This window comes from Dendropsophus ebraccatus, chromosome 5 (genome assembly GCF_027789765.1).
Source record: "Dendropsophus ebraccatus isolate aDenEbr1 chromosome 5, aDenEbr1.pat, whole genome shotgun sequence".
Classification (NCBI taxonomy): Eukaryota; Metazoa; Chordata; class Amphibia; order Anura; family Hylidae; genus Dendropsophus; species Dendropsophus ebraccatus.
Genome location: NC_091458.1, coordinates 52,071,226 through 52,085,242, shown reverse-complemented (window position 1 = coordinate 52,085,242; position 14,017 = coordinate 52,071,226). Strand labels below are relative to the sequence as shown.

General features: G+C 39.9%; 1 protein-coding gene across 1 annotated transcript; it reads left to right on the top strand.

The window, feature by feature from the left end:
- The first annotated feature begins 496 nt into the window (after positions 1-496).
- Positions 497-9,975, top strand: LOC138793558 (keratin, type II cytoskeletal cochleal-like). The gene is made up of 9 exons (XM_069972169.1): positions 497-895; positions 2,714-2,922; positions 3,271-3,331; positions 5,379-5,474; positions 6,240-6,404; positions 7,877-8,002; positions 8,082-8,302; positions 9,610-9,644; positions 9,863-9,975. The coding sequence occupies exons 1-9, from the start codon at positions 497-499 to the stop codon at positions 9,973-9,975; spliced, it is 1,425 nt and encodes a 474-aa protein (XP_069828270.1).
- The last annotated feature ends 4,042 nt before the right edge of the window (positions 9,976-14,017 follow it).

Genomic DNA, 14,017 nt, shown 5'->3' with positions numbered 1-14,017 from the left:
AATTGTGCAGCAGTGCACACACCGTTCAGGATAACGGCAGTAATGTTATATATAGAGCAATCTCCACAGACTGATGTGCATCACCTGAACAGCATACTGCAGGAAATGAGAAGATTCTCAGATACACCTTCAAGGAAGAACAGTCTTTTTTAGTAACTAAAGTAGCTAAGCATTCACAGGAGTTTCTTTTAATGGTCCTTATTTTAGGGCTTTAAGAATTGGTCGTCTAGAGCAGAAGCTCAAAGAGAATTTTATGATGAGATTTTATGCTTTTCATCTTAATATCTAAGGTGTATTGATGTTTCTTATTTAACTAGGGGGACTACAATGCAATAATGTCTGAACTCCAAGCTCATAAGATACAATTACATGATTTTAGTCAAACATCAAAGTGACCAAGCCCAGTTCTATGAGTGTATAAAAAGATCCTAGTCTTTTCTCAGTAGACAGAAAGAACCACTTATAACTCACCACTCACAAGTCAGTTCTAAGCACCATGTCTCATCAATCTCACCACTCAGGAGTTGGACACAAACATTTCAGCTCATCCTCCGCTTGCTTGCCATCTAAGCACAGCCATGGTTCCTTCACTACTAAGAAAATATCCTTTGGCCATAATGTCTCGTCACATTTTGGCAGCAGAAGTGTATACGGTGTAGTCTCAGGAGGACATAAGATGTCAGCTGGAAGATTTGGACATGGGTATGGACACAGCATTGGTGGATCTAGCCATGGTTTTGGAGGGCATACAGGGGGAATTACTGCTGTTACTGTAAATCAAAGTCTTCTGGCTCCAATGAACCTAGAGATTGACACAAACATCCAGAGAGTGAGAACCGATGAGAAGGATCAAATCAAGGGCCTTAACAACAAGTTTGCCTCATTCATTGACAAGGTAAGGTAACATAGAAATTTAGGGACATCACTTGGGCAGCAAACAACCTTTGTTGTATTGTTCTAATGCCGTTGTTCTAATAAACAGTCCATTATTATTTGTAGACATGTCCCATTGTTCACAAGGAAAGTAAGTTGTACATCATATCAACCTATAGGGGCCTTGATATTTGACGGAGCTCAAAGGCTCATGTGTCACCAAAGATAGCAGTATTATAAATAATAGTAGATGTATGCCCTAGTATAGATTTGAGGACCCGAGAGATTCAGTTACTTGTAATAAGCTCTACCTGCATTAGTAGTACATCCATGTTAATATAGATTATGACAAATTCTAGCTCACCTCATTGACTTTAGTGGGATTTTGTGGGTGTGAAGTTCTTATATCTTTGCAAATTGTGATATTCTTGCCACCAGTCTCAATAGGACCTATTAAAGTCAATGAGATCTGCTAGTATTTGTTAGTATTCATTTGAAAATTGAGAATACTGTAGTATTAACAGTGCCAAACTTAGAACTATAATTGATGTACTGTGAATAAAATAAATAAAATAGAATCATGGGTGGAGATATACACTCACCGGTCACTTTATTAGGTACACCATGCTAGTAACAGGTGGTCTTCTGCTGCTGTAGCTCATCTGCCTCAAAGTTGGACGTACTGTGCGTTCAGAGATGCTCTTCTGCCTACCTTGGTTGTAACGGTTGGCTATTTGAGTCACTGTTGCCTTTCTATCAGCTCGAACCAGTCTGCCCATTCTCCTCTGACCTCTGGCATCAACAAGGCATTTCCGCCCACAGAACTGCCGCTCACTGGATGTTTTTTCTTTTTCGGACCATTCTCTGTAAACCCTAGAGATGGTTGTGCGTGAAAATCCCAGTAGATCAGCAGTTTCTGAAATACTCAGACCAGCCCTTCTGGCACCAACAACCATGCCACGTTTAAAGGCACTCAAATCACCTTTCTTCCCCATACTGATGCTCGGTTTGAACTGCAGGAGATTGTCTTGACCATGTCTACATGCCTAAATGCTAAATGAGTTGCCGTCATGTGATTGGCTGATTAGAAATTAACTGGTAACGTGCAGTTGGACAGGTGTACCTAATAAAGTGGCCGGTGAGTGGATAGATAGATAGATAGATAGATAGATAGATAGATAGATAGATAGATAGATAGATAGATAGAGTCCACTACTTATCAAACAACTTCCCTCCATGTTACAAACATACTAACATATTTGTAAATTTCTTCGTTTACCAAAAACGACTCCTTGCCGCATTAAAAAGATATAAAGTCTTAGCCACTGGGTGTCTCACTATCCTGCAAACTGCTGTTTACTGCTTATTGTTGGGGGAATTCTGTCTTTAGTAAAAGAGAGACCAAGACAGAGCCCAGAAAGTAGAGCAAGGCTTTGTTAGTGTTATGCTTAGGAGACAGAGTCTGGACTGTGTACATGCAAAGTGAGCCTGTATTCATACTCCATAGTCCCTGAAAGGTAAATCATTGCTTGCAATTTAATCTGACCATCTTTTCTTACATACCTACTACTGTTTATACACAGTGCTGCCTCCTGAATGTAATCCCCTCTCCCCTCCCTTTAGCTTTGTCAACAGCATTATTTAGTTGCTTAGTGTAGCCCCTTCCTTGCTGTGCTGCTACTTTCTTTCCTTTCTGCTTATATAATACTTTCCAAATCCAGTGCTTGAGTCACTCTTTTATCTACTTTAACCCTTTAAAATTATAAGGGTATATGTATATTTATATGTCTGGAAGCCTTACTTATGTTAGACAATTTGAACAGTTTTCTTTTTATTTTAGGTGAGGTTCCTTGAGCAACAAAATAAGATGTTGGAAACAAAATGGTCTTTATTACAAGACCAAAAAACAGCCCGGTGCCAGATTGAACCCTTGTTTGAAGCTTTTATCAGCAACCTCAGAAGACAACTTGAGAATCTGGCAACTGAGAAGATTCGTCTTGAGGCAGAAAGAAGAAACATGGAGGAAACAGTGGAGGCGTTTAAGTCAAAGTGAGTGTATAAAGAGAAATATATATATATATATATATATATATATATATACATATATGACTTATAGTGTAGCATAGGCGTTACTTCTCTTAGCATTCTTTTATGATTATTACTTATAATTACTAATGATTATTTCTTATTTTTGCCAATGCACTTTTTATTAGTTCAAAAAACAAAACCAGAGTAAGACAGCCTAGTAGCAGTATTCCTGTTTTTCTTTTCTTTAATTTTTCATATCTTTATAGTTTTTCAAGGATGTTGCTGCATGTAGAATACACAATTACTGTTTAATACTGGAAAACAAGTAATTTGTATTTTTATCAGTGAATTTACATTGTGCTCTCATAGATATGAGGAGGAGGTAAACAGACGCACAGCTGCAGAAAATGAGTTTGTGAGCCTTAAGAAGGTAAGATCTATCTATCTACTGTACCTACCTACAGTATACAGTGTACATATGACACAATTTATGTTTTAGCTTGGTTCCCCCTGCCTTTAGCAGTAATCTGGCATACTTTATTTAACACAAGCCCGGGGGTAATCCTGGCACTTGTGCTTAATACATCCATAGAGTCCTATTTGCTTAACAGAGGCCAACGGTCTATAATTTCGGCTCCATTCTGAGCATGCTAAAGCACCTGATAGATTCTCTTTAACCCCTAGACGACCCTGGACGTAGGGTTACGTCATGGAAGTCTGTCCCCAGACGACCCATGACGTAACTCTACGTCCTGGGTGTTTCTCCCCCTCCCGGAGCGGAGCGCGCTTCATAGCAGGTGGGGGGCGGCTGCAGTGAGCAGCCGGGACCTCACAGGTAATGACACGCTGCAGCGATCGCGCTGCCGCGTGTCATTAACCCCTTAAACGCCGCGATCGCGCCATTTAAGTGTAAGTGACAGGGGGAGTACCCTGTCACTTACCAATCGGGACCCCCGCAGTGTGACTGCGGGGGTCCCGATCGTTGAAACGGACCGCCGAAGGTCTCTCACCTGCCTCCGTGCAGTCCGATCGGCGATCTGCTACACTGAGCCTGCACAGGCAGGCTCAATGAGCAGATCGCCGATAACACTGATCAATGCTATGCCTATGGCATAGCAATGGTCAGTGTAAAAATCAAAGCAGTGTATGTAGAAGGCCCCCAAAGGGACTTCAAATGTGTAAAAAAAAAAAAAAGTTCAAAACACTATTACACTACCCCAAAACCCCTCCCCCAATAAAAGTTGAAATCACCCCCCCTTTCCCATTATATAAATAAAACATATAAAAATAAATAAATAGATAAACATATAATATACCGTAGCGTGCGTAATTGTCCGATCTATTAAAATATAACAAGCGTCATTGCGAACGGTAAAGGGCGTACACGAAAAGAGGGGAAAAAGTGCGCAGATTACCGATTTTATGTTACATCATATATTAAAAAAAATCAATAAAAAGTGATCAAAACGTCCGATCTTCACAAATATGGTATTAATAAAAACTAGAGATCATGGCGGAAAAAATTACACCCCATATAGCCCCATAGGTGAAAAAATAAAACCGTTATAAGCGTCACAATAGGCCCATTTTATTAATATTTAATTGCCAAAAAAAAGGATTTCATAAAAAAAATACATATATAACATTAGAGAATCTGTGTAACCTGCATATGGTTGTGTTCGGGCTGACCTATAGAATAATAGTATCATGTCGCTGTTACCATATAGTGCATTACGTAGACACAGGAACCTCCCAAACGTTACCATATTGCATTCTTTTTACGATTTCACCTATTTATATCTTCATAAATAATATATTTGGAATTCCATCATACATGTTATGGTAAAATGAATGACGCCATTACAAAGTACAACTATTCCTGTAACAAACAAGCACTTACAGTACATGGCTTGTAGATAGAAAACTGAGAGTGCTAGAGCTCTTAGAAGGGGAGGAGGGAAAAACGAAAACACTAAGATCAAAATTTGCGCGGTCCACTGGGTCATTTTGGGCCTGGTCCTCAAAGGGTTAAAGAGCACCTTTCATGAAAGAAAACTTTTGAAATGTCATGAGGCGTTTCAAAAGTTATTGATCACAACGGGTCTCTCATGGCAGCTGTGCCATCCACTTCCCGGCTGTATCTCTGTAACAGCTAATTTCAACAATGTAAATCTATGAGGCTACATTGTCGGAATTAGAAGCTGACTGGGGAATGGATCATGCTGCTGCTGTACCCTCTTTGCAGCTATAACTCCTGATCACAGCAATGAAATCAGCTGTGAACAATAACTTTTGAAATGCCTGATGACATTTTAAAAGTTATATCTCATTAAAGGTAATTTTCTCATGTAAAATTTAAGGATAAAAGTTTGAACTCACTTCCCTCTTTTTTATTATTTGCATTATTTTGTATTTTACAAATATATTAGAACACTGTATACTTTCCAGATTATAATCCCAAATATTTTCTACTATAGGATGTCGATGCAGCATTTATGAATAAAGCAGAACTACAAGGCAAGGTTGATTCCCTAACAGATGAGATCAACTTCCTGAGGACCCTATTTGAAGCTGTATGTCATTTCTATAGCCTTACTTTATGTTACATTTAGAGAAACTTTAACTTCATTACGTATATTTTACATTATATGGCAAAATGTGTAAAAAACAAAAGCAGCAAAGATTGGAACTAAGAGAACTATTCACAAATATTCTCTGTTCATATAGATGATAATCCGCATTGCACCTTTTGCTATCACTAGAAAGAATAAATCTTTCTGCATCTGGTCCTCCCGTTGATCTGATGCATTTCGGGTTATAGCAGACCCTTCATAATGACTATGTGCTAAATAGTGAAATAGTAGGTGAGGCTAGCTTCACACTATGTAAAAATAATGGCCATCTTTTATAACAACGGTTATATTGCGCAATGATGGACATTATTATGAAATATTGCCGTCATTTTTATATAGTGTGAACCTAGCCTAAAACTAACTGAAAAGGACTTGGAGATATTGGTGGACAGTAAATTCAACTTTATCGGCCAATTGGAGGTACCTCCTGTTATACCTCCTGTACCTGCCTATAAAATTAGGAGATATATCAAATGAGATTATGAATAAAAGTTCAGTTTTATTCTATACAAATACCTCTATATAAATTCCGACCACATGGGATATTGTGTATGATTGTGGGCAACTGTATATAAGAAGAACATGGCTGATTTCTGTGCTCATGCTAAGTCAGGTTTTAGGCTACTCTTAAGAAGATTGATAGATGATGTTTTTAATGTGATATTAGTACAGTTAAGGGAAAATATTGTCTTCTGTATTCTACAGGAAATCACTCAGCTCCAGGCTCAGATCTCAGATACATCTGTTGTTGTGTCCATGGACAACAGCCGAGACCTTGACCTTAACAGCATCATCTCTGAGGTGAAGGCTCAGTATGAGGAGATTGCCAACAAGAGTAGAGTAGAAGCTGAGTCACTGTACCAATCCAGGGTGAGTTGACACCACTTTTAGCTTCATAAGTCTTAAATAGCAGAACAATTAAATAGCAGGACAATTTATTTCCTCTAGCTATGATTCCTCTCTGCAGAACCAGCCAGACAAATATCTTAGGCTCTGCACTTTTCCAGCACCCTCCTTACCTTTCCCGTCTGTATAGTTCCCCCAAAATGCCTCCTTGATGCCCCTTGCAGTAAAGTCGGTAGATAAGTAGGTATCCCAGTATATAGTAGGGTATCCCAGTATATAGTTCTTCAGTAGATAGTTTCCACAGTAAACTGGCTCCTTTACCAGTATTTAGGACCCCAGTAGGCAATGTTATCACAGTATATATGCCACCATATTATTTTATCACAGTATATATACCCAGTAGGTAGTTATCCTACTACATAGGCCCCCAGTAGTTTCCCCAGAATATGGCCAATAGTAGGTAAGTTTTCCAGTATAAACTGTATGCCCTCAAGAAGTATCTTTCCAGGTATACAGACTCCCCAGAAGGTTTCCCTATAGATAGCCCCCAGTAGGTATTTTTCCCTATCAATAAACCCACAGCAGACAAGCTCCCTCTGTAGGCAGGCATTCCAGGAAAAATTTCCAGAAGATAAGGAAAAAGTAGGAGATCATGGTGGGTCCGACCCCTGAACCCCCCAGCGATCTCCATATTGGACCCCACCGGCTCTGTTATGAATAGCCACTAGAGGCCAGGATTGTTCCCTCCTTCAGGACCTACAGGTGCAGAATAGTGACTTCTACCCGTGTGCGTCCCAAGAAAAGAGATGCTCCCAGCCACTAGTGACTGCAGGTATGCATCTGCCTGTGACCATAAAGATGACCACTGCTTTTACCTGTAAGGGTGTTAGGACATGCTTACAGTCAAAAGTGCCACATAGTTTGGAAGTCCTGAGGATACCAATACCACACTGTGCACTGTAATTTTGCTGACAGTATGCTTAGTTTTATACTGCATACTGCATAACCTGCTTAGCCTAGAACAGTTCCCCTAATATCATGCACACTTTGCAGTACTGTTATCCCCATCTCGGGCAGAAGAACATGTTGGATCCCCCTTAAGTTCCAGTACAAAAGTGTAAAAATTTCACAATTTAATGTGCCACATATGTATATAGGGAATGTCCTCCACCCTAAAAGTAGGAACATTACCAGAGGTTCTACAAATTATATCCTATTACGTCAAACAGTAACTTGTAATTTTTCCTATAACTGCTATGGACAGCAGAAATTCTCATGGTGTTGAAGGCTATCTTAAAAATTTCCCCTCTGAAGCTCAGCACACTAGCCAAGGATGCTGCAGAGCATTTGCAGACACTCTATTGCTATTTTACACTATCATTAATTTATACAGTAGACAAAACAGTAGATATAATTGATATATTGCATATATGTATATTATATGTATATATGTTCACAGACATTCCATATTAGCAGGCTGTATTTATTCTTTGTAGTATGAAGAACTGCGTATGACTGCAGGCAGACACGGAGATGATCTACGCAACACTAAGCATGAAATGGCTGAACTCACTCGTGTTATTCAGAGACTTAAAGCTGAGATTGAGAGTGTGAAAGATCAGGTAAAACTACCAGCTTTTTACAGTTTTTCTGTTATAATAAATTATTGATCATAATGTATTTATCCCTTACTTTTCCTAGAGAGCAAAATTGGAAGCTGCTATATCAGAGGCTGAGGAGCGTGGAGAGGTGGCTGTAAGAGATGCCAAGAACAAGCTAAATGAGCTGGAAGAAGCTCTGCAGAAGGCCAAGCAGGACATGGCTCGCCAACTGCGGGAATACCAGGAGCTGATGAATGTTAAGCTTGCTCTAGATATTGAGATCGCCACCTACAGGAAACTGCTAGAAGGGGAGGAGCACAGGTAAATGCCACTGGCATGTCCACAACATCTTAGGGCCCTATTACATGGGACATTTATCGTGCAAAAAATTGTTATATCGTTCGAATTTAAACGATAATCGTTCTGTGTAATTGCATGCAACGATCGAAAAATCGTTCATATGTCATTGATCGTTGATTTAGACCTGAACCAAAAATTATTGTTAATCGTTCGCTAATCGTTTGCTGTAATTCCACATTTGTTCGCTCAAGTTCCGCATTTATTCACTAATCGTTCAGTGTAATTGCACATTGTTTACTGTTCTGCTGTGATCAGAAGGAATAAACAATCTTAGTAATGATCGGAATAACGATCGTAGTAACTAACGACTATCGCTCCGTGTAATATGGTGAACGATTTTAAGTTAACGATAAACAATCTCGTTTGCGATTGTTTATCGTTAGTCGTTAAAAATTGCTCTGTGTAATAGTGCCCTTAGTGGACTCTGGGGTTATGTCACTTGTACCCGGTGATATGATTTCCAGATGCTGATGGACCTCCATGGTGGCTAGGAGCTTTATCAAGGCCCTCAGGGTCTGCAATGCATGTGTTTGTATACAGCTGTGTCTCCAGGTTAATTTAACAAGTTTAATACATTTTTGTAATGGTGCGTTTACACGTAACGATTATCGTACGAATTTGCACGATAACGATTCGAACGATAATCGTACGTGTAAACGCAGCGAACGATCATACGACGAACGATACATTGCGCATTTTGATCTTTCAACATGTTATCAAATCGTCGTTCGCAAAAAAATCGCAAATCGTTCCGTGTGAACAGTCGTTCGCCGATTTAACCAACAACGAATTTTCCGTACGATATATCGTACCGTCTAAACGCTGCTCGTTATGAAAAAAAAATCGTTATTCCGACATTGTTAATCGTACAATCGGGCCAATTATCGTTACGTGTAAACGCACCATTATTCTCCATCCCCAAAAATACATGTTCTCTTTACAAAGCCATTTTTATATAAAACGTCTGCAATGAGAACAAAATTAATGTCACATGATAACACTATAAAAATAAATGTTATTTGTTAATCTGCCTTTTAAAATTTGAAAAGTAAAAGTAAGCCAACAAAAAGCCATGTGTACCCAATCATGGTACCAAGAGAAAATAAAATTTTTCTCTACAAAAAAAAATTAAAAAATCCCCTGCATCTCCATCAGTATTTAAATAAGAGTTAAAATAAGCTGTGGGTCTTGGAATATGGCCACACATAGTTTTAATTGGGCAATATATTTTTTTCAATAATACATTTTCCATAAATTACAAATTACAGGTTATCTGGAGAAGGAAGCGGCTCTGTTAGCATATGTAAGTATAAAGTTTCCTTTATATTTGGACAATAATAATTTGATTGCTACCATTGTCACCTAAAACTATTACCTCTTAGCTCTTACCTCGTAGCTCTTACCTCCTCCACCGGGCCCCCCTCCTGCATGGGCCCCAAAGCAACTGTGTACCCTGCCTCTATGGTAGCTACGCCTCTGTAAAATAGATATTTCTGCTAATGTTCTGTTTCTTCCCTTTAGCTGTTCTGCATTCTAGCAGTGGAGGCCATGGAAGCAATGGACATCACCACAAGAGCGGATTCAGCACAGGAAGTTTGTCAGCCGGGAAATACAGTTCCGGACATAGCTGTTAGGAATATAGAAGTGTTCTTTTTATTCAATAGGTTGCCTTTAGTAGCTATCAAAACATTTTATAGAAATGATTAAAGCAGATATCAGATTTTACTTGTCCATCAAAATCTCCTGTGATGTCCTGTTACTTAATGTGTTACTGTATTCAGTATTCTTTAACATTTCTGCTGCCAATACACTTATTTCAATTCATATATTAATTTGTTTTCATAAGAATATGTGGGGGGAAAATAAAGCTGTGACCATTATAAAGATGTCTCAAGAAAATTTCACAAAATTATAATCAATAGTGGACTTAAAAGTGTTGCTGTCATTTAAAAAAAATTTGGATATGTCATATAGACATGTCAAAACTTTTGATCAATCGGGGTCTGGGTACTGAAACTTTTTGGCCTCATCCACGCATCAGTTTTTGGCCACCAATCTGTTCCACAAAAAAGTAAGAACTGCACTTTTAGGTTTTGTTTCCAAAGCATCCTTCGACCACAATTGGTGTCAACATGAAGGACGTAAAAAAAAGGCCAAAGCAGATATGAAGAATATGAAGATTTAAGACAAATCAATGGCCAATCTGACATATACTTTATACAGATCCAATGCACTGCAATAAAAACCAGCATGTAGAACATGAGGTTGTCATGTGAATTTTGATACAATTTTTTAGGTAGATTTCACAGTATAATTTCTATGTTGTGTTAGGTCCTAGCCTTTCTCTAAACCAGTCCGAATGTTGTATAACTGTAGTGAGTCTTATAATTCCAATCTGTGTGTTCTGCTTGTAATAAACTAGTCATGCTTGTTGGAAAATAATTTTAAAAAGGTAACATTACAAAAACCAAACCTTTTTGGGGGTAAGGGTTACACAAAATGAAAAGAATATAATAAAATAAAGCCACACCACTATTCTAACACTATGTGAAGATAGCCACTCTGCAGGGTCTTTTTTACTTTATGGTCTATTTAATTTTTCTATTTCTGTCTCTTTCCACTGACCTGTATAGAAAGTAGTCCGAGTCTCACAGTTTCAGAGAGCTCCCTAATACATAGTGCTATGGCCGTCAGGCGGATGGTAATTTTTACTAAAGTTTATAGCACTACTTTCTTGAATATTGGGTTATCCTAAAAGTACAATTTCTGAAATAGACACAGGATAGATAAATGGTTGGTGGGGATCTAACCATTGTAACTCCAATAGATCATGAAAATAGGAGTGTATGGGACTGCTCGCTGGGTGCTGTATGTTACTGTCTTTTCTGTTATCTTTGTTATACCCATAGAGTTTGAATAGAGTGCCAGTGGGCACTAAAACTTCCCATTCCAGTAATAAATTCAAGGGGTTCCAGAAGTTAGACTCCCAATGATCACTTATCATAATATCCTTTGGGGGGTTGGTAAGTTGTAGGGGGGAACCTACATCAACTGGGAACTAGCTATGAAATTACAAACACAGTTTTATAGCAATTGTTGAACTATGATGATGTCAATAAGGATACCTGTAAATTGATCCTTCTTGGCTTGACCAAAAACACACAAAAAACAGCAACTTTGTGTAGAACCAAGGAGACCTGACCCTGAGCTGCAATGCTTCTCACTGCTCATAATTACTGCCCTCGTCACTTCTTTATCTATGATTGACAGGCAGAGGTTCAATGCATGTATATTGAGGAGCACATACGGGAGCTCTCTCACTCTCACTCCAGTGGTGGACTCATTGTGCCCTAATGAAGAAATGTGGTGCCACTACATGTAAATGATAGATTGGGGGGGTAGAGAGGGTGGTGAGAGGTATTGCAGTTCGACGCTGCGGTTACACCTTCTGTACAAGTTTAAGTGACATCTGACATTTACACTAGAGATGAGCGAACTGGACATCCCGAACTGAGATTTGTTCCTCACGTTGCAAAAAATTTGATTTGGCAACTAACTTTTTGGAAAGTTAACTAATTTTACAATTTTTTGGAAAGTTCGTCCTAAAGTTCGTCCAAAATGGCGTTCGTACATTTTACACTACATTACAGCGTTGGTGCAAGGGGTTGCAGCTTGACGAAGAGCTGAAAGGCAACTCTCCCCCCACCCCGCAACGTCACACATTTTCCTTCACTATATATACATTGCAGCAAGTCAGCTCCGAGGGAACACATTTATACTAGCTAGAGACATAGGTAGAGGCAGGGTTAGAAAGGGTTATAGAAGGTTGATTAATTTAGCTGTCAAATGGTTCCTGTCTAGAGATGAGAAAGTACTAAAATGCTCAGGTGCTTGATACTCAAGACGAATATTTCCCGATGCTCGGGTGCTCGTGCGAGTAACGAACCCCATTGAAGTCAATGGGAAACTCGAGCATTTTTGCAGGGGACCAAAGCTCTGCACAGGGAAGGTTGCGTGAAAACCTGGAAACCTCAGAAAATGATGGAAATAACACGGAAATGGACAGGAAACAGCAGGGGCAGCATGCATGGATGCCTCTGGGGCTGGCTTATCGCAACATTATGCCAAATTATGGGCAACAGACGGGTGGCGGCCCTCAATACAATTTTGCTGACCCAGACCAAGATGGACAAGGCACATGTGCTGGCACATGTTAGGAAAGCACCCAACTAGGTGCAACTGGGAGGACTTTTGGTGTAGTCTATGAAGTCTGTGTGTACCAGGTACAAGGTGATGTTTGTTTTAGAGCACCTGTTACACTGCACACTGCACAGCCAGGATAGGTGGAGCTGCATTACAGATCCCAGCAAGCCAAGGTACAGCAGCAGCAAAAATGAGTACTGAGAGGACTTTGGGCAATTTCTTTGGGGTCTATGTGGACCAAGTGCTGTCCCCTTTCTAACACCAGTTGCTCTGCACAGTGTGCAGTTAAGATGGCGGTAGCTGCATTACAAGTCCCAGCCAGCAGCCAAGAGGAGGCCAAAAAAATGTAGTTGTAGCCCTTAGAAGGACTGTTGGGTTCTTTGTGGATGATTCCTGCCTAACAGACACTATTTTGCCCACCCTAACACTCTCCCTTACAGACAGAAGCTCTCTCCCTAAGCTCATCCAGCCTGTGTCTGTAGCGAGCATCGCGAGACCTGATTCTTATATGCCCAGGTCATCTGATCTGGCCAGCCAATCGCTGCTATTGACATGTAGGGTTCCCACGTGATGCTACAAGCTCCCAAAGACTCTCCTGCATGACGATTGGCTGAGAAAAAGCTGCCAAACATGCAGGAAGAGGAACATGCCATTGTCTCAAGTATCACAAGATGCTTGTCTGAGTAACGAGCACCATCAAGTACACTAATACTCAAACGAGTACCAAGCTCGGACGAGCATGCTCGCTCATCTCTATTTCTGTCCTGTCACTCTGTATGTCAGTATATGCTGTCCACAGCTCTCCTGGGCAAAGTTAACCCAGTGAGTCACCTGTCAGGTTACCTCTGGTGACTTGTTCTAAAACTGTGTCTGGAAGTACCATAAATGTCATTGCCAATTACTTTATCTGTCATTCCGAGTGTATTGATCTGATTGTGTATTGACTGTACCAAGATAGCCATTGCATACAAATCATTGATGTATGTAGTCGCACTTTCAATAAAGTGTGTCCGGTAATCGGGGTGGAAGGTATCATGGGAGGGGAATTCCACCAGCCAAAATCATGTACTAAACAATGCCACTAATTTAGGATGGTATGTATTTTTATAAACACACTGTCATGATCGCGCCTGAAAAGGCATCAGTGCCACCCTCTGCTGTAAAGATTAGACCTCTGCGCCAAAGACTGTGATTTTGGCCATAATCTTCCATTTATTCTGTGTTTAGTTTGCCTTGTTTTTGCCCTGTCTGAACTGTGTCTTATTTCTTCTGGTCTGCTAATTGTTTTCCCTGCCCCACCCATGTCTGTGCTGCTAAGTTCCTCTGGTCATGTAACAGTTAACCTGCCTTGCCTCAGTGATTGACAGCTGGTCCCTCCTATCATCTTCTGGACTTGGTTTCTGGTCTCCTATTTAAGATTTCAGCTTCTGCCTGTGCCTTGCCGGTTGTTGACTTAGTCTCTGCCTGCTTGTG